Source organism: Lutjanus erythropterus, chromosome 12, assembly GCF_056507025.1.
Source record: "Lutjanus erythropterus isolate fLutEry1 chromosome 12, fLutEry1.hap2, whole genome shotgun sequence".
NCBI classification, from domain to species: domain Eukaryota; kingdom Metazoa; phylum Chordata; class Actinopteri; order Lutjaniformes; family Lutjanidae; genus Lutjanus; species Lutjanus erythropterus.
Window position 1 is genome coordinate 34,038,413 of NC_139328.1, and position 21,913 is coordinate 34,060,325.

The 21,913-nt window shown below is 37.9% G+C and overlaps 2 protein-coding genes across 4 annotated transcripts in view; one reads left to right on the forward strand and one right to left on the reverse strand.

Annotated features, from left to right (window-relative positions):
- The window catches only part of LOC146318286 (uncharacterized), a 228,298-nt gene that overhangs the window by 175,940 nt on the left and 30,445 nt on the right, over positions 1-21,913 (forward strand). The gene's annotated exons all lie outside the window — the stretch shown is intronic.
- On the reverse strand, positions 1,964-13,448 carry LOC146318290 (LIM/homeobox protein Lhx8-like). Of its 3 annotated transcripts, none has more exons than XM_084731964.1 (8): positions 13,296-13,448; positions 10,025-10,183; positions 8,033-8,154; positions 5,783-6,003; positions 4,385-4,488; positions 3,701-3,796; positions 2,772-2,952; positions 1,964-2,199 (listed from the first exon to the last, which is right to left on the reverse strand). In XM_084731964.1, exons 1-8 carry the CDS (start codon positions 13,365-13,367, stop codon positions 2,123-2,125), a joined length of 1,032 nt encoding a protein of 343 aa, XP_084588090.1. In that variant the 5' UTR covers positions 13,368-13,448; the 3' UTR covers positions 1,964-2,122. The 3 variants fall into 3 exon arrangements, with proteins under 3 accessions (XP_084588090.1, XP_084588091.1, XP_084588089.1); XM_084731965.1 differs by lacking the exon at positions 13,296-13,448 and adding an exon at positions 11,806-12,024 and having other exon boundaries at positions 5,783-6,000; XM_084731963.1 differs by lacking the exon at positions 13,296-13,448 and adding an exon at positions 11,806-12,021.

Below are 21,913 nucleotides of genomic sequence, written 5' to 3' on the forward strand. Positions count from 1 at the left end.
CATTTATTTCCAGGGTGTTACACACAGAGTGTTTTGTGCTCCTTGCAAAAAGTTTTGCATCCCGTGGCTATCTCTTTTGCGTCCCCATGCAGTTTTGTGTTCCCTCGCAATATCTTGCATTCCTTCACCAAACTTTTCTTCTTCCATTCCATATGTCACTTTCCACTCAGCTGTTGTCAGCATAACTGCCCAGCATGGATCAGCTGATTGAGGCACTTTATTTTGAATTAACTGGGCATAAGTGTACTGATATAGCACTACTGCTCAATTAATAGGCATGATGATAATAGAAGTAAACTTTACTACATCAATCCCTCTCTAGAGGAAAGCAGTAGGAGATGGTAACCTGCAAGAAACAATCAAAACCAGTGTAGGTGTTAACAAGTCTGCATGTGGTCCCTGATGAATTGATGAAACTGGAACAGAACTGGAAAAACTTGTAAAAATGCTTAAGTGAATACAACATGTTGCTTCTTTTCAGCAACAGTTGCTTTATGTCAGAGCAACAGCAATAATACTCTGAAGTGCCTTGTTATTATGCTATTTTTTTAATGGAAGAGACCTCTGGTTACCAGGGCTCACTATAACCTCTTCAACTTTCTTTTTAGCTAAATTTGCTCATCTTGAAGCATATCACAGTGCAACACTGCTGTGTAGCACTGATTATGTAATCATGTACCTGATACTCCCTCTGTATTTGGGTGCAGATTTGTGGTGACATGTTCATGTTGTAGCACTCTGAACTTTGCAGACATTTCCTGTGGTAAAGCTTTACTGCTGCTCTCACATACATTTACCTCTGACTGGCCCTGGCAGCTGTTTCAGAGCTGAGACCAATGATGTGACTGGCTGACAGAGTATTTAATAATCACAACACCCATTGATGTATATTCACCCTCAGCCAGCTCTTTTCACGCCAACAGGCCTGATTTGGGTGCAAAAGCATGAATTCCACCCTCTGTTAAGTACCTTGAAAGCTCAGTTGAAATTGGAATAATAAATACAAAGTGCAAGGTGGTAGGTTACACATCTGTGGTGACTGCAGCTGTCCATGTACACATCTGTTTGGGTATGTATCCAGGTTGCACAGACTGTCTCCATTCATATCTTCTTGGTTCATGCAAGCAGGGCAGCGTGCAAAGGGCTGGGTGAACATGAATATAGATCAGAAGGTGTGGAACAACAACTTTCGCGAAGTTGAGATCAATAAAATACACCTATATTTTAGTAAATGCATGTAATTACATTTCACCACTTACACCATCTTTCAAGAAAACGAGAGATTTTAACCAAGAAACGAGCAAAGTTTTGTGGTGCAGTCATGAACTTTAATTTCCAGTATCTCAAACGTCAAAAGTCCATCTATTCCCAGTGTGCAGTTCATACATGGCTTCTACTGTCATCTAACAGTCACAATCTAAAGAAACATTTACACATCGAGTTGTTTTGTCTGTTTAACACATGCTCTACTGAAAAGCATATTCAGAAATTTGAAAAGTTCATCTGAAATTAAGACATATTGGTGTTTTGAGAACAGATTTTGGCACTGCAAGTGGAAAAACAGTCCAAATAAAGCATTTATACATATATCAATAACACAGCAAGGCTCAGGAGAATCTCTGTCTGACCTCCAGTGGTTTAATTTTGCTGTATAAACCAATCCTGAATTTTCAAAAGATTTTTCTGACATTTCTCTCATTCTCAAACACATCCTTAAATAAAACTGAAAACCAAATCTATATGCAGTTTTACATCATTTTTCAACAAAGTGCCTTATCTCATCATATTCTCCAAATAAATTAAATACAAAGAAACTCATAACACATACATATTAACAAAAGTCTCACATATACCCAGAATTTTCTTGGCATTCTCTTGCATTTCTTACCTGTGAATCTCTTTATAATTGAATGAAATTAATTCAGTGACTTAAGTTGATTTAAGTGTCTGCTCACTCACGAGGCAGTGAAACAAATTAATTTAATTCCAGTTATATGTGTATTTTATGAATTAAAGTCAGGCGATCCTCACAGGAGATTTTTTTGGTAAAGAGTGAACGATTTGCTCTTCATCTTCTCATCAGCCGATCATTGTTTTCAGTTTTCAAGAGGCAGGCTGTAGCTCAGGCATGGCTGACTGGCAGTTGTGTCAATGAATGGGATATGAGCGGCTGCAGCAAAAGTGGGTCTGGAGTTTGGACTGGAGAAAAAAAAAAAAAAAGAACCAATGAACCACAAAGAGATTATTAAAATCAGCAAGTTATTCCCATAACAAAAACTAAATGCTTCTTAAAAAAATCTGAATCACTGTGATTCCTCCTGATAGAGGCCAGAGCTTTTCTTATAGAGGATTTATATTGTTAAAGGGATAGTTTGGATTATTTAATGGGGGGTTTGTATGAGGTACTTCTCAATAGTCAGTGTCAATGTCATACCTAAGCCAAGTATCACTCTCTCCAAACTATTCAAATTTCATGGGTGAAATCAGTAATTTTACCTCACAGAACACAGGAGCTGCTGGTGTCCTGCTGCCTCAATCTGTTTTTTTTTTAAAGTCAGTCAGCAGTGAAAATATTCTAAATAAAGTTTATATTTAATATTTTTTGTTTGTTTGTTTTTTGTTAGGAAGAACTTTTATAATTGGCTAAAGTAAGTTTTGCTGTTGTCCACAGCAGTGCATCACTTTGCTTCCATGCTGGTGCCCTTAACTGTCCTTTGAGGTTTATTTTCTGTATTATAAGAAGCATACTGATGTGTGTTCAGGTGTCTTACCATCCATATAAGTCAGTGTAGTGAGGAGGGGGGCATCTGGGGAAATATAGGTCGTGTATTGAAGATCCTCCATCAAAGGTGGTGTCAGCTGACCAGGAGCAAGTGATGTCATCATGTTTGAGGACACAGGATTTGGGCTGACGTATTTCTTTTGACGAGCTCGACAGTTTTGAAACCAAACCTGTGTGGAGGGAGAATGGATTGATAACTGGTCTGTAAAGTGATATTCTTCTTTAGGTGCTGATGCTCCTTCTACAACACTTCTCTTCTTTTTGGACAGAAATATTATTTGTGGATGACACATTATTAAAATTCCCTGGAGTTTTCATTGTCAACAAACAATGAAGGGAAATCAGAACAGAGTGAACACTTTTAATATGTATTTAAAGCACTAATGTGTAGGATTTGGCAGATTTTAACCTGTCAACCTTTGTCCCTCTCCAGTGGCCCTCTGTGGTTTTGACAAAAAAAACAAAAAAAAAATTAAATAACTAAAAATATATTTAACATTTTAAATTTTCATTTAACATTGCTGTAGGCAATTGTAGAGGTGTGAAGTCTATACAATTAATGTTTTAACTTTTTATCAGCTAAAATGTGCATCAGAGCCTATACCTACGGCTCTTCCTCTAAATTTTGACCGTGGTAGTCATGAGTCTCCCTAAGCTAGCTGTGGATGCAAATTCCAAAGAAAGGAGTCCAAACTGCTTAAAGGGAACTCTGCACATTTTGATCTATGCATATTACACATTCTGAGCTTTCAGTTCAGTTCAGTTCAGTTACAGGACTTCACTTACAGTTTCATTGTACAAAGCCATCATTATTGCTCTATGGGAAGAGTTAAACCTGACAAAACTGCTGAAGTAAATTCCTCAATCTTTGTTTAAATAATAGTGTTTATCGGAGCAAATCCTCAACAGTTGCTTTACCTGAATAACCCTGCGGCTGAGACCAGTCCTCTCTGCCAGTTTCTGCAGAGTCTGAGCATCTGGGTTGTTATCTTTAGCAAACTGAGTCTGCATCACCTACACATGGAGAGATGACACGCATTTACAAAGTTTAGTCAAGTTTGATTATTATAACAGTTTAGAAGAGTTGGCAGAAGGGTTAAGAGAGTGATAGGCTTGTGTTCTCAAATGCAATGTATTAACTACCACTGCCACAAGAGGGCAGAAAACATCAGGACAAAATGAACACAGACTTATACATTTGTTGTTACCAACATTGTCTATTTACACATTCAGCTGACACGGAACATCATTTGGAGTCTTGTTTCTGTCCACTTCACAAACCAACCAATTCTAACTTTAGTCAAAATCTTAAGCTTGCTGAAATTTATTGATGAGATAAACAGATGTAACATGTAATACTGATGTACAGTCATGTACTTCTTCTAGTAATAGTATACTCTGATCAGATTATTACTTTAGTAGGAAACCACAGTAACTCAATAGCAGGGCTGAGCATCTGCTCAGGGAAAAGTGTTCGACTTATCCGGTGGCTGTAGTTGGCCTCACTTCTGTGGAAGTCAATCAAATTGATTACAGTGAGAAGGAAACAGTAAACATGCAACACACATAGCAACAGTGTTGTATGTGTATGTTTGGCAGTACCTGGAGCTGGTCTACAGTGAAGCTGGTCCTGGCCCTCTTTGCAGGTCTGGGTATGGTGCTGGAGTCATCTTTGTCTGCCACCTCTTCCTCCTCCTTTGGTTCCTCTTTAGGTTGAAACACAGGACATGTTAGAAGGATCATTTGACATTTGGAAATATAAGACCTGTTTCAGATGACATCCTCATGTGGGCATCCTTCAAGTCTGACCTAGTGAGATCAAACATTCATACCGATAGAAACACAGCTTTTTTGGATATAAAATCAGGTCATTTTGTTCTCCATTACATAACCTCTGGTATTTTGTCCATTCACTTTGTGATGTAGAGAGGCTATGGGAAAATGTGACTGTCTCACTAATGAACAGGAGACCACTGCCATACAGTCAGTCATCCTCTATGATCGAGTCTTTCTTCAACTTCCTTGTTGTTTTTACAATCAACAATCCACCACCATCAGAAACTTCAGCTACAGTTCAGTTAAACGATGTAGGCACTTAATTACTAGAAACTAAATTCTTCAGATTTAATGTGCCATTTACATTTGTATTTGACATGCACTAATTTGTTAAACTTGGGTGTTAATAATAAAGACAGATTAGGACAGCACTCCAATTTTACTTTTTTTATTGTCACCTTTTCAGCACGTATTCTGGCAATTTCACAATCAAAATACACAGGTGGGACTAACTATAGGTGACCTGTATCCAACGTGCCTCCCTTTGGAGAAGGATTCAGTCACTATTACCACCTCTCCATGGCAGCTTCACTGTTTATGTCCACGTGATGTAGTGTAATTAACCCCTCCTGGTTATACTGATTGTGAAATTTCCATATTATATGCTGAAGAGAGTCTTGCCTGAAACTGAGCACCAATATCAAAAGGTCAAATTGGACTGCTGTCCTCATCTGTATGTATTAAAAATATATAAATGTAGCAGGATGACTAAAACAGTCGCCAATCTGTTAACTTCAAATGTAAAAACCTGCAATAAAGTAAAAAATATGAATCTAGCACCCAGTCTTCAAGGTCTAGTTGTGACTTGTAAGCACTGTGTCTTAGTTTTTGGCTGTTCTGCAGTGTCACATGAGACACAGTGTTTTTGGTCCATATTCTCGTGATTAGTTTATTCACCCATGACAGCATTGCTAATCTACTTCAGTTATAAATGATCAAGTTTTTGGTGTCAAGATATGACCAGGAGTAAATGGACAAGTGTTTTTTCTTAATGATTTGTGTTACCTGGCGCTTTATTTTTTAATACCAAAACTGAATTTTTTTTCCCCCACTTTCGCCTTACCATTCGCCGAGTACTGTATATATATTTTTTTTTTAATAATCTATTTGCTGACTTTTCTTTGCTATCATTCAACCTTCCCTGTGACCCCTCCATGTACTCACCGTTTTCCTTGGCACGTTTGATATTCTCCATCATGATGTCATAGTGTGGCCGGCAGAAGACCCTGTTCTCTAGCAGCCCACATTCCTCCCCGGTGGACAGCTGGCGCTTACAGGAGGTGCAGGAGAAACAGGCCAGGTGGAACGTGTTGCCTCGGGCCCGACGCACCCAGTCACTAGAATGGATGTTACGGCCACAACGAGCACAGCGGGTCCCATATCTCCTGCAGAAAGACAGGGAAGAGGAGGAGTGAAAGGAGAAAAAGTGACTTAGTTGAGATGAGATGATCAGTGACGGCTATGTAATATCTAGTTAAGCAATCAGTATATAGACCGTTTTAGTGCCAACATGAAGATTATGTCACAATATCAGCTGAAGGCGAAACAATGGAAAAACTGGAGCCAAACACGAATCACCTCAGAGTAGTAGGCCACAAAACAGAGCAAAATGTAATTTTGCTGTGTTGTTTGGTGCCAGAAAGAGTACAAATGACTCAGAATGGAAGTTTTGTTGCAGACCAGCTGCCACAAAAAGAAGACAACTGTAGTTAAGTGTGATAGGATGAAAGGTGGAACCTAGCAAGCCATATTCATTGACATCGTTTTAAGTCATTACCAAATTTTGATGATGACTTCAATGAAAAAATATTCCAACAAAAACAAAATCTCTGTTCAGCACGTCAAAGCTCCAGTAAAACTAGTTAAGTGCCTCATCTTCACCAGCAGCCTGTCAGGTGGGTAGAAAGAAAACAAAGAGGATTCAGGGTGTCACTAATGTGCTCAGTTTACTTTGTTCAATTTAAACAGAACTCATAGTAAAACATCTCATTCATTCATTCATTCATTTTCTGTAACCGCTTATTCCGTAAGGGTCGCGGGCTGCTGGAGCCTATCCCAGCTGACATTGGGCGAGAGGCGGGGTTCACCCTGGACAAGTCACCAGTTCATAAAACATCTCCTCCTTCTAAAGATAATCTATGATTTCTTCTGACAGACACCAGCTCATTCAGCAAATATTTAACATAATTCCATATTAGTTTAAGCTCCATGCAGAGTGAATAAATGTATGTTGCCCAGATAATGGTCATCTGCCCTCACAGCACAGCTTACAACTTCACTACTGGGATGACTTGTAACACTAGCTGGGGACAGATGTAACAATAGAGGTAGTTTGCTGATCCACACTATTCAATTTATGAAAGAACTTTATTTAAGGATAAAGAATAAACTGTTTTGAATAAAGTGAACAAAAAAGATTGTGTCACTGACTAAAACAAAGATAAAAGACTAAAATGTGACTAAAACTAAATTAGAAATTCTTGTCAAAATGAACATTGAACAGGATACATTCCTATAAAGTCACATCACTGTAGTCCAAGGCTGACATGAAAACTGTCTCAAAAACCCTGGAAAAAACACTGGAAAGATGATCTTATTTTTAAATATTTTAAGAGGCTGGCAGCATTTTCTAAACTAAGTGGGTAACGTCTATGCTCAATTTTCGATTTTGCAAACTGAACCTAATTGTGCTGAGGCATGCTGGATCCAACATTCAAATGTCCTCACGGTACATCACAGTAAATTTAGTTTGAATTCTGTCATTCACTGATCATGCACCTCAAACAGAAATCCCACATGCAGCAGCACACAGTCCTCATGTTCCCTTATTGGCAGAAAGTGTTTTTTCCTTCCTTCTGTGTTCTGTACTTTGAGTTTCTCGTGCCAAAAATCACATCTCTGTTGTACCAACTTTTCTCCTTGTTTTCTTCCACTGTCTCAAACACATGTTCACCACATGTTCACCATGTCATCATTAGGGCTGCCTATTGACAAGAATTTGGTGATAAAATGCATATCATGATATAGAGGTTACCTTTCAATATATTATGATATACTGCAATACTTTTTAAGGCTGTCATACTAGAAGGACCACCATATTCAAAAAAGGAGTTTAAACACAAAATGGACCACTGCCACAAACCTTTGCATGCCTCATGATACAATATTTTTGAGAATTGATACATTATCACAAAACATCACAGTAAGTGCAATAAGCATATTGATATTTTCTTACACCCCTAGTCACCATTATTCTCCTTAATGATATGTTCAGTGTTTAGTCAAGGAGACCAGTAATACAAATCAAGAAACCCCTCAAAATTCATGTCTTTCCTGTTTTCAGTTATGATGTTAGATGTAAATTATAAAACAAGGTCACTGGAGATGAAAAAAAAAAAGTCAGGTCAGACTTACCTGAAGTAGTCGAGTTTGCAGAAAACTTGTTTATCCTTGATGTAGCAGCTCACATGTCGACCCAGTGATGTCTTACACACACTGCATGAGAGGCAGCGCACATGCCAGCACAAGTTGTTCACCTGAAAGAGGGAGAACCAGAGGAGACTTCAACAAAATGTGGCTTATGAGTGCCATCTTAAACGTCCCTTAATAGTGTGTTTAATAGCCTTATAACTGAAGGCAAAAGAGGCTGCTCATATTCTTAACAAAGCATTTATTTTACCTGTACACATAGAATTTAGATTTTCCTACTGGTTCTTCTTATGATCTATTTCACTCACATATGTCATTATACTTATGTTATCCCAAAGGCTGGTGGGTTTGCAGCCAGAGAAACTGTTTGCATAAAAATCAGTGCATAAATAAATGTAATTATGAGCTGGCCTATAGGATACTGTAGTACAAAAACACCCACAACTGATTCGAGTGCAGGTTTTCAGTACTCTGATGCATTAGTGTGCAGTGTAAAGGTAGACCATGTGCTCAGTTGCAGACTGTAACATTTTTAAAAATGCAACATAACTGTTATTCAGAGTTACAAAATCATTGTTTTTGAAAACATGACATTTAATTAATTCCTTAAACATATAACAATGAAAAATGTTTGCCTTGGTGGGCACCACAGTAAATAATGTGGGTAAATAATGAGAAACGTACATAGTTATTCAAATAATTAAATTAAAGCCTCTAAGTATCAGTTATAATAATATCTGATTTGATAGTTTATGTCAAAGCATTTAGTTTGAACTCTAAGGAAAAATGCTAAAAGCCAAAGTATAATTTCCATTGTTGTGTACTATACTAGAGGAACTAAATCAGAACTCTTCTTTGTTTTGTTCTAACAATGATGTCAAAAATCTGGCTACAACATTAAATTATTCTACTTTGCTCACTGGACATCTGAGTCTTTCTTACCTCGGGTGTGCAGAATTTACAGGTTATATGGACTTATCAAAATACAAAATGTGAAATTATTGGATATATTAATGGCATTGGTCATGATCAGCAGGTAACTGGTTACCTGTACTGAGTGGGAAAAAAGTCCATATTGTTCATCCCCAGTTATGAGTATGTTGTCCAACAATACCAAAAATTATTTGATTTTCAGGTTTTGAGTGCAAAAACTTCAGGTCTAGGTCCTCAATTACAGGTTAAACTAACTTAACTGTTTTTTAAACATCAAATTCATTTAATTTGTTAAACAATCTAACAGACTTGGTGGATGTCATGGCCTACATTAATCTTAAAGGGACAGCTCATCCCAAAAGACCTCTCTTTCCTCTGGCCTGTGGCACTGTTAATCCATCTATATGGTTTTGGTGTGAGTTGCAAAGTTTTGGGATCAGCTGTAGAGGTGTCTACTTTCTCTCCAATATAATGGGACTAAATGGCACTTGTCCCATGGTGCGCAAAGCACATTTTTTTAAAAAAATTATACCGCTGTCTCTCTCCAAAAATCAAGACCCAGTTACTCAAAATAATTCACAGCCCTTGTTGCGAGCAGTTTCATGTAGGAACTACTTTCTTTCTAGTAGAAAAAAAGTAGTTCTGGTAGATTTTACTGCAGAAAGAACATAGTTCCTACATGAAACTGCACTGCAGGACTAGTGCCATTTAGTCTCATTATATCAGACAGAAGGCAGACATCCCTATGGCAAATATCTCCAAAACTCAGAAACTGACAACAGAAAAATATAGATGGATAAATAGCACTGCAAGCAAGAGTACAAATATATGTTTTTGATTTTGGGGTGAACTGTCCCTTTAAAAAGTTCACTACTCTTTCCTTCTGGAAAGAAAAAACAAGAGGATGATGGAATATTGACACTTCTCCCCCAAACAGAAGCTTTTGTGAGTTTGTTTTCTCAAATTAAGTCTTCTTTAGTTCAAACCAGGTCCAATTTTTAGCGTTGTCAATGACATCTTGCCAAAATAAGATGTCATTCTGACCTTGAGCAGGTATCGGTCCACTATCTCCAGGCCGCATGAGGTGCACAGGGACTTCCCCTGCAAGGAGGCCACAGCAGGGACGGAGGAGGAGGACGATGAAGAGAGTGAGGACGGAGAGTAGCAGTCCTCCTCGAAAATATCGTCAGGCCCGGAGGAACCCTGTCAGAAACAGCACACTGTAACTGTGAAAAACTGACACAAATCTGGGAAAGAGATGTCAAACTCAAACACAGAGAAGGATATATGGAAAACTATAGTGGCTGAAGCTCAGTAGCCAGTTCACTTTTCTTTATTTATTGTCCATATATTGTCCATTTGTCCTATATAGAAGCAAACAGTGGAATGTGTTGGTGGTCGGGTGCATAAATGACTGCCAGAATCTCCCCAGCTGTGCTTATCAGGACATGGGTAATAAATAACAAAATTTATTGGTGATTCAAGCACTGTTCTTCATTCTTGAAGAGTCAGACAAGCCTGTTTTTGATGAAAGGTTAAAGCTGATGACAAACATTGCCTCTTTCAAATCAGTAACAGCAAGGCCTAATAATTATGGGGAGGTTTTATGAAGTCTGGTCTAATTTTTTAATGCACATGAAGAAAGAAACAAAGGATTTCAAATATCTCTTTATTTCAATGTGCTCTGTAATCTCTCTTTTCCCTTCTCTTCTCTCTTTATTTGTATTATTATTTATGTATTATTATTATTACTACTACTACTACTACTACTACTACTACTACTTATGTCAAAAGTACTTAATCTGAATTCTTAGGAACAATTCTTCAAGGAAACTAAAGTATGCGATTTTTTCATGCTGAACCTTATTGGAAAAAAACAAATAAACATTTGTTGTTGTAATAGTGATGTCAGATTTGGTTTGGTCAAAATATGAAATCATCCATCTTTGCTCACCACATCTTAGCCTTCTTAGATGTGCAAACACTACAGTTTATATGAACTGCTTTTTAAAATAAAAAAAAAAAGTTTACTTATCAGTTATTTTATCGGTATCAGCCACGAGAAGCAAAGAATTAAAAGTATCGGCAGAAAAAAAAAAATTTGTGAATCCCTACTTATGGGATTGTGGAGTGCCAAGATCTGTTGTTTGTTGCGTTTGTTTTGGTGTTGGTTTTGTTTTACATTGACTTACTGTAGTACGTTATATTATGTTGCATTGCAGTGTTTATAAAACAAAAGTGAATAAAAACTTAAATGACAAAAAAGATAATGTAATAGTCTGATAATGTAACCACAGCGTATAAAGACGTTTTATACTTGCCTTAAAATGCCTCTGTCACGGACGTACTGATATATAAACCGCAAGATAACGGACTTGTATATGTCCTTTTTCGATAACTGACACTTAAAACCGTGGCGTTTATGTTTTTGTTTCTTTAGCGTGTTTTTTCCTGTTTCTCTGGGGGAAAAAAATCAAACGTTGACAAGTCCAGTGCTTGTGGCTGAATATTCAAACAAAAACCCAATTAACATTTAATAAGTTTTAAAAAAGAAAAATGTCATATAATTCAGGGTTTAGGCAGCATACCAACGAAAGCAAATTTGAGGTTATGATTTTTAAAATAGAAGAAAACTAAAACTGCCTTCAGACGAGGCTGTTTAAACATAATACCTGTTCCTAAAGCTAAAATGCCTGGATTTATTTGGCGGCGGCACTTTGAAGTGCGCGTACAGTGACACGAGCTCCATTTAACGTCTCACACTTCACCCCCCCCCGTCTTTAAACTGCGAGAAAAATCGTTAATTTGAGATTGAAAACACCTACTGTGTCGATAAAAACGCTCCCCTGTTGCAGCTGAGTGAAAACAGCCTCCGTCGTTTGCCTTTCTCCCTCCGACATGCTGTCAGCGACGCGTCCACACTGACGCACAGGACACACTGACCACCCAGCGGCCTAATGTCACCTTCATATTTCCATGACAACCACAGTCATTAGCCAATAAAGGTCATCCCAAAACGAAATATTAGCTTAAACTTTTGGAAGCATTTGTTTGCTCTTTTTTTTTTTTTTTTTTTGCGTATGTGCGGTCATATAGCGGCACGAGCCCAATATGAACTGCAACGGTTTCATATTCACTTTATTAAAGTCTATCGTCGGTTTAAAAACTATTTTTTACCATCTCATTAGCAGAGACCGCCCTCACAGCTGAAGGTGATTCTCACTAATTGCATTCTGCAGCGCACGTGCACGTGATGAAGAAGAGCCACGAGCCGGACGCAGGAGAGCATTTACCTGTGCTGCTGATTCTGCGCACATTTCCGACAGTGCTGCCTTTCTGTAGCGACGTGGAAGGCACGAGCTTAAGCGAAATCGTAACAACAACAACAACAACAACAGCAACAACAACAAAATAATGAATAAATAATTCGCATTTTTAAATGAAATCACAACTTCATACGGGGCCTGTTGACGCCATCTTTTATATTTACTTTTAACTGCCACAGGTAAACTCTTTTCTTTAACTTTCTACTCTTGTTGGTCCACAGCATTTTACATATTAAATGTTTTATTGCCTACATGTAATTGTGGTGTCTTTTTATGTGTTTTAATTCCTTTATATGTAGGCCTATTGTATTGTTTCTTATGTGTGTCATACATCAGTTGAATACACACTTCTGTTATTGCCCGCATTAATAAAAAATAAAGTTTTATGAGCCTACAGTGTTTAGAAATAGGCTGTCCTTGATGTGTGCTGGATAATAAATATGGGCTATCAATGCAGGTACAGTTAGCATCACCACAATGTAGAGTATTTTATTGACCTAGAATAATAAATCGACGAGTAAATCATGGAGTATTGGACGTATTTCTGATATGGCTTGGTTTGGCCTCTAAATGTCAATTTTTGTTTTCTAAATACAGTAAAAGAATAAAACGTCGACATTGTTAGTCTATTCTTTATGGTTTAGGCCCAGATGATTTCAGTACTTTTCGGCTATATGATAAACCATTTACATGAGATTTTCACTTCTGCGTGCGTAGAAAATAAAGGTGATTTCATTAGGCCTAAATAATAAAGAAAAAGTTTATTTTTTGTTTTGCGTAATAGTCCGTCAAAACGAAAATAATCCTTTAGTTACATTAATTTTGAGGAAGGGTTTGGGTTTCTCACAAAGTGCAGCCTAAAATTAATGAAGTTAATTAAATCATGCTTCCATGTTTAGTTTAGTATGTTACATAATGAAACACAGAGATTATATAGACTAAAAGTTTTTTGAAGTTGCAGCTAAATAGGATTATTTATCTGTACTTACCGCGCTGTTGGAGACAGAGTTGAACATTTTCATTGAAACATCTGCCGGCTCCTGCGGTACATCCCCGTACATTCAGCCAGATGTTTTTATTCCACAGCAGCAGCAGCAGACCGGGATCCTGGACTTTGACCCCGTTATTAGTCCACTGTGCTTCAGCCTCCTGAACACTTTGTTCACCCACCAACTTTGTTCTTGTCATTTTAAAGAGCAGCCCCGTGCACCTCCCACTGACGGCCGGGACCCGCCCTGCAGCATCACTGGAAACTAGCAGTTCTTCTTTCTTTTTTCTTTTCTTTTCTTTTCTTTTCTTTTCTTTTCTTTTCTTTTCTCTACTTTTCTTTTCCTTTCTTTTCTCTTTTTCTTTGTCATTTCTTTTCGTTTCTTTTCTTTTCTCTTTTTCTTTTCTATTCTTTTCTTTGTCTTTCTTTCTTTCTTTAATGACTGTCAAGGTGAAAACTTAAATTCAGGCTCTTAAAATAGAAAGTTACTCATTAAAGCAACTACTAACAGGATTTAGGTTCTTGAGAATTGGGGCAAATCATCTCCTTCCAAAAAAAACAACAACTTTAAAACTGATTAACACCAGCAGTCAAATTCTAATTTTTTGATGAATTAATGATTATTTAAAAAAAAAAAAAAAACTTGCTCTGTATCAGAAAACGCCCTTGTCCCAGACAAGAATTCACAACTTTAAACAATTTGAAAATGTGTTAAAAATCCTTCAAAATCTAAAAGTAACAATACTACTTATAACATGGTTATGGAAATGTGCTAATATAAACATTTTTGTGTTAAAATATAATGAAATGTGTGAAATGTTGGCCCTTTAAAGTTGTGTCCCAGATTTCTGTCAACTCTGTCAGATTTTTTACAAAAACATGATTTTTCAAGTCCGTGAGTCATCAGATTTTCCATCTGACAGAGTTTACGTCTACATTTTTTTAAAAATGTAATCAAAAGGAGGTTGGCTTATTAATAGCCAAGAGTTTGATCTTTTAAAATATATTTTCCAGCATAATTGAAGACTGAAAATCAAAACCCCTCTTGCTGTTGTCCCTCTTCTCAAGAATAAGTGTTACATTATTATATCCTCCACAGCGCAGTAAGGCTGCAGCACTTCAAGAAAACTAAATCTTCTTAAAAAGTCAACTTTCAACTTTCTTTTCCTGTGAGAGTCATTTAGATTCTGTCTGCTCAGTCTGACTTTATCAGTATTCCTCATCTTTTCCCTTCTTGCCTTCAGGGACATTATGAACACAGCACAGGTCGAGCTCGGGGACTGAATTATATTTATGTAGACATCCACACCATCTGAGCTGCAGCACTCACACAGGGCCGTTTACCAAAACTCTCAGACCTGCTCACAGAAGATTAAAACAGTTTCATGGAATTAATTACCTGAATGTAAACCACCAAACTCCATAGGCGAAATCAGCAATTTTACCTTGCAAAACATGGAAGTTACAGGTCTAATGCTGCGTTGATCTGTTAGTTTGTGTCTGATATTGTGTGACCTTGGTGCTTTAAAAGGTTAGTTTAGTTTCACTGAAGTCACACAATAACACAAAGAAATGAACAGATCAAAGCAGCGGTAGCCCAACAGCTCTGGTATTCTGTGTGGTAAAATGACTGATTCACCTATGGAGTTTGGTTGGATTAGAGACAGCGATATTTGTCTTATCAGAAAAGACGTTAAGGTTAAGCTATATTCTGATTTTTTTCATCTTTCAGTTAAGTAATCTTCTGTAACCTACATTCATAACCATAATACAATACAATCATTCTTGTATATAAAATTGTGATAATCTCCATGCTGTTGAAGTCACATTATATAAATTGCTGTTTGGTTTTAGTTCAGTTTTAAGGAAATGTTTCATAATCTTCAGCTAATAGAAGGGGTCTGGCAGTGCCAAGTGGTCTCCTCCTCTTATAAAACAGAGAGTGGTCTTAATTCTACAGGAGACCTCCTCTTCCATGATTACCTCCTCAGACTTTAAGTGAAGACGACAGCTAACCAAAGTCTGGGGTCAAAAAGGCATGAATGAAAACATTCTCAGAGGGCACTTTGTGAATGGCAAAGCAAGAAGCCCTCTGGGTCTTATCTGTGCATATGTGTGCAACCTAATACCTCAGTCCCCCTGCCCTCTAAACTGGGTCTGTAGGACATAATTTAGTGGCATAAATGTGTATAGTAGACTGGGTTTAAACAGGCTTTTAAATTTAATCAGAATACTCAAAGAATCAGCACCACAAAACAAGCTGAGTCCCAAAACAAATCCTGATTTTGCAATTGTATCTTCCTCAAAATGAATCTGATTTCTTCTTGTGAATTATATTTAGTATTATGTGATGGGTATTTTTAAATGACACAATGACACAGATTATTTGAAGTGGGGTTATAGGACCTACTTGTCAATTGTCAGTTTATGCCACTCAGCACGCCCCCAGTTAAGAGAAGCAGAGAAGCTAATCAATGTTCTGCTGTGGATAAGATCTGCAACAAAAGGTTTTTTCGCCGCTTAAAGAAGATCCACCTACCTCATTCAACATCAGTTTAAGTGTACACTATTTTCTGAGCTTTACTTTGCTGTCAGACAGCCTTTTCCAACAGGAAACCCCTGTTTTATAAGCCAAATATCCCTCTCTCCAAACCTACCAAACTCTTCAGACGAAATCATTCATTTTTAAATGCAGAACACGGGAGCTGCTGGTCGACACCTCTGCATCAATTTGTCAGTTTATTTCTGATATTGTGCAATTCCAGTGTTTTAAAAGGTGAGTCATGCAATAACACAAACAAACTAATACCAGTGACAAACCATGATCTTTTCCTAAACTTAACTGACTAGTTTTGTTATCTAAACCTAGCAAAACTGCGACTGAAAAATATAAGTCGAAAAAGTAAAAGTCAACCTCAACCTCTCATTTTACACAAGATTAAAACTTCTTCTCCAAAACCCCTGTCTCCCAGGGAAATAGTTAACTTCCTCTTCATAGAGACTTTGTTACTCTGAATAACTGAATAGCTGGCGTGTGATATTTTTCACACATGTGCAAAGAGACACTGTTATTTTCTATGTAAAGCCACACATTCCCATTTTAGTGCAAAGACATGCAAAAAAAAATCTGTTATTTTGTTCAAATATTTGTTTATTTGTTCTACCAGAAAGACACCTGTTTTAATTTAGAGCGGAAATATAGAAAAAAAAACATTTCCTCAGTGTGGCAGAGCCCTCCACTCCTCCACTGCTCCCTAATCCAGCCCTCCTCAGGGCTGGAGGATTTAGGCCAGCATCTGCTGGTTTGTTAAAAGAGAGGAGGGGGTGTGTTTGTTTGGGGTTGGGGGCAGTAGCTCTCTGGGTGTTTGACATCATGGCACTTCATGTTTAAAAGACTTTCGACCTTTTGTTGAGACCACTTAGTTATTCTCCACATAATTGTCCCTGTACAATCTGCTTTATGAACCTGTCAGGTAACCAAGTCCAGTTAACTGGCAGCTGAAAATAAAAATGGCTGCTAAATTAATGGATCCTCCATCCTTTAATATCTTACCTGGAACAAGCACACGCGATTAAGGGTAGTGCGTGGCTGCTTTCATTAGGTCTGAGAAGGTCTGAGAGCTCTGGACAACACACACACATACACACACTGCAGACACCTGCTTCCTTATAAAAGTGGGAGGATAATTTAGCTGTCAACCCTGTTATTGTAAGCTGTGGTCAAACAGTCATACAAACAGTCAATGACTTTTAAAAAAATATTTAATCTGCACCTGTCTAAAAGTGTCAGATTCACAACATGAAGAAAATGAGGTTAACAGGAATTTATGCAAAATTTAAGTTTGATTAATTATCTGTTTCAGTAGTTTGATCCGCAATTAAGTTAACAATTACAAATATACAATGTCCAGGTAGACTAAATAATGTAAACAAATAAAGGCACAAAATAAAGGCACCAAAACTACTTGGGTGGGGGTACTATAATGAAGTTTTTTAATACTCCTACTGTCTTATCAAAGTATATGGACACCTCTGAACTGTGTTGAAGAGGATGTGAAACAGTGTGAAGTCATACACACATCGTCTGGGAGCGCACAAAAATAACACACTCTTGGCAAGAACTTAAAGAGGAAATTAAGCTGAGTCTGGATGCAGACCTGCATTTAGACCCACTTTGTTTTACTTTGGTATGACCAAAACCCTATTGGCTGCAACCAAAAGAGACAGATGGCTTAAAAGGCGTGTTACATGGAATTAATAATTGCTAAGCAAATTTTAAAAACAGATGGTAGAATGGAGGCCTATGATAGCTTATGTCTCAAGACTTCAAAATAATGAATGTACTTTGCAAAACAAACATTATTATGAATATGATTCGGATCATTAAAAAATAAAAATGTTCTTTCATAGTAACTTTTAATCTAAGTATGGAAATGAGGAGTGAACATTCTGAGGCCAAATGAATTTGACTTTTTTTATTGTAAATATTTGGAGGATGTATGAATGAATTAAATGTAAACGGTGGATCAAATTGTGCTTAATTCAGTTTTGATTTTTTTTTCTTATTTCTTTTTATGTTTTTGCTTTCTATAAGTATGTTTACTGTTATTGTCTAGTTATTGTTATGTATTGAAAAAGGCAGTAAATTGTGGAAAAAAACTACTGGGATATGTTTAGGAAAAGTTCAGAGTTTTGGGTTAAAATGACTATATTACCTACATGAGTTCATGTACATAATCTAACACACATAAGGTATGTACATAAGTATGTTTCTTAACATTATGTAAAAAAAATAAAAATAAAAATAAAAATGGTTGTGTAAAGATTTGCTAAAGTTGCAAGACTTGTATGTGTTGTTTCTTCATTGTGCACATTGTGCAAACACATACTTTGACAAAGCGGTGGTCAGGTGGCAGGTTTAAGAACAACAGTCTGATCTTCTTGTTCAGATTTAAAAGTTAATGGGTCTGAGACACTTACTGTATCTTGACGTTGAACACTGAGATTAGAGAGAAAGAGTGGGATCATATATGTGAAAACATTATGTGGGTATCAAGAAACATCAAAATTAGATTAATCCAGTTTAAGATTCTTAACCACTTTTACTGCACCCCCTCTGGGCCGTCCAGATATAAGATAAAGGACAGTGGTGACTGCTGGACACGCTGCAGCTCTGAAGGGACTTTCGTTCACTTTCTCTGGGAATGTCCCATGATTCAGAGCTACTGGTGAAAAGTTCATGAACGAGCTGCCTGAGTCTATACGACCTACAAATGACATCTCACCATGGAGCTAAGGACTTTATTCCAACCAGCATAATGGTCAGAAAGCAAATTGTAGTGAGAATCTGGAGGAACCCAGGTGAGCCCTCTTTTCAGATATGGATGACAGATTTGGCAAAAGTGGCAACATATGAACAAATATCCCTCTGCTCTAAAGACAGGACTGAGAAATCTATGGCGAAGTGGGGAGACAGATCTTGTGGTAAAGCACACACCATGCACATAATGTTTACATACTTTATGTGACTGAGAATTATTCTGCTCTGATCGTGTTTATATGAAAATTCAGTAAAATATTAATTACAAAAAAAGGATCACTCTAGCCCATCTAGCGATAATTACCCTTAAAAAGAAGTCAGCTTTGACTCGAGGTGTCAGACAGGACACACACCCTCTGTCTCATCCATCCATCCACCCCAATCTTGCTCTTTATACTAGGTTACCTGAATTTGATGGTACATTAAAACATAATGCTAGAGGGACGCCTCCAGAAATGACACTAAAGGGGTACCTACAGCATCATAGTTTACCAAGCTGCCATATTTGATTCGTTGAGAGGGTGTGTGTATACCAAACCTACACGAGGTGAGGACGTTTTCTAATGTCTCTCATCGATCTAAAGAGCGAGATCAGATCAAATGATATGTGATGACAAAAGGTCAGTGCCCCTTTCCTCCCTCTGAACTGCTCAGTGACAAGTGTCTCATGACGGCGTCAGGGTTCGTGAGCGGCGGCGGTGTTTGTCACTGGGCTGGGTTTCCCTCCTCAGCCAAAAACATCCCAGCATCCCACAAACACTCTGTTGTTTTCGGTTTAAAGCAGCAGTTGCTTTTGGTTTGGACATGACATGCCGTGCTTATCTCGCTGCTGGGTAGTGTCACGGTGCGGGTGTGTCACCATACATGAATCTGTGTGTGTGTGTATGTGTGTGTGTGCATCTGAGATTACTTAGCTTGATGTCAGGGAGAGCCACTGGTGAAAGATTGGATGTGACCGTGTGTGTGTGTTTGTGTGTGAGAAAGAGGGAGAGACCACTTTCCTTGCCCAGCTGCCATGTTTCCACTGGTTACCTGAGCCTGACAGGAAGTGTGTAGTTGTGACAGGTAGTATGGATGGAAGGACAGGACTGGAAGATGGTGGTCCTTTCACTCTGCACACTGGAAACTATACAGACGGTTACAATTAGGGAAGTCAGTGTGTGTGTGTGTGTGTGTGTGTGTGTGTGCATGGTGTGTTACAGTGACAGTGTTCATAAACTGCCCTTTTAAACTTTTTTTTGACAAATACATGAATTGTAAGTGATTTTCCAGCACTGAAATGTATCACATGGCACAGTAGATGCTGACTCTCCTGGTTGAGGAAAAAGACTAGATTCATACGTGCAGCATGCCTCTACAATATATTATTGTGTGTTCTGTGTTCAGTCACTGTATTCTCATTAAGATGACAGGTTTTCACCTTCCACTGCAAAGCTACAACACTCATCATTACTATCTTAACTCTATTTCAAGTCATTAAAGATAATCTAAAGCAACAATAAATAAGTGTTCTGAGTTTGTCACACCACAGAAACATGTGTTATTAACCACCCAGCCAAATGAATGATTAGAAATGGCAAAGTTTATAAAATTAGGTCTCCACAATGTGGAAAAAATGAGCAGTTTTCTCAAACGCTGGGGGTGTGTCCACTCCACTCAGTGTCAAACACCACTTTGACCTGAAACATGGACGCTCCATCTAGCAGCTTTATTATTCATGTCCAGACATGTTTGATCCACCAGAGCCAGAGGATGGTGAAAGGATGTTTTTTTTTCTTCTGTGTCGGGTTGTTGGAACTGAAGTGAGCTGAAATAAACTGCTGGGCTGATTTGGACTGAGAGAGTCGCTGAAGGTACGTTTGTAACTGACCACTGAGGGGGAGGGGGAGGCAGTGTCGATCATGTGACGGTTCAAGGGGCTTATATAGTGTTGGGGGACCACAGCTCTGGCACGACACTAAGCCATGTTTCAGGTCCGCTCAAAAATTCCTGAAGAAATCATGAACAACAGCAACTTTTAAACTTAAGCAACTTTTTGAATCATTCAAATTTGGTTGGGTGATAAATAACACATTTCTGAGGCATAACAAAGTCAGAACACACATTTATTGTTGTTTTACACAATCGTTAAGAACAGGTGACAAAAAATGTTTTGCCACGATCATTTTTCAAAGTTGTTGTTTTTCATATGGGAAACTGGTGTAGAAGAAAGTTTTGGCAAGTGAACAAAATGTGTGTACAAGATGTATTTAGTGCTCGCTTCAATTAAATGGATGTGGAGTCAGTTCTGTCATCACTGCTCATTTATTACCTGCACTCACCCTTATCAAGATTGCCACACTTTTACCTGTTTTGATCACACAAGCCCTACTTTCTGTTTCACATCAACTGCAGAGAATCATAAGATTTTAGCACATTTTCCTTTTCTTCTCACACAAAAACTTTAAATGAAATCAAACTGGAGTGATACTGTAACTGACCGCCAGCCAACCAGCCTGTTATGAGCGTACGTGCACGTACATGTGTTTGTTTGTCCGTCTCTGCTCTCCCTATCAACTCCAGCTCCTCTTTCATCTCAGCTACAGTACCCCATCACCGGGACAACCAAAATAAACAGCGGGACTCTGGGTACTGTACTGACGTGACAACTGCGGATGAGGGGGCGTGGCCCGGTGGAACCAGAGGAGTGCCACATCTGGGCCACATTAGCATCACAGGCCAATGACAGATGACTTGTATTCTACGCTGCGACACAACGAGAGGCTGGATGGCGGTCTATTCTGACAGAGAAGGAAATGACATCATCAAGGGAAACTGATGTTTCCTGGGCCTCAGGGAGCCATTTCTGGACCTGCAGGGATTTCATTTAGTTTGGTTTTATTAGGATTTCCATTAACAGTTACAGTAATGGAGGTCATCCTGTGGTTCAAAACCATCTTAGTGAGGTTGAGGTTGAAGTGCGTGTCCACATGTAACCGTCTTCCTTGCCAGTATTCATCCTCATCCTCATACAAATGGTTTATTTAACATTGCTGGTTTCAGACACTGTAAAAAATGTTTTAACTTTAAAACAATATCATGTCTGGGCTGCCTTAAAATTTAAATTTTAAGTTGACTGAGTTTGAAAAGACAAATTGAGGTACTTTTGTAATGATTCAAAACTTTTCTAGTCAAATAAACTTTATATTAATTCAGTTGTACATGAAAAAAACAAGTTTAATACACTTAAGATATTAAGTTGAACTAACAACATTTAAGTCACACTGATGAACATTTATAACATTTAGCATTTCTTACAA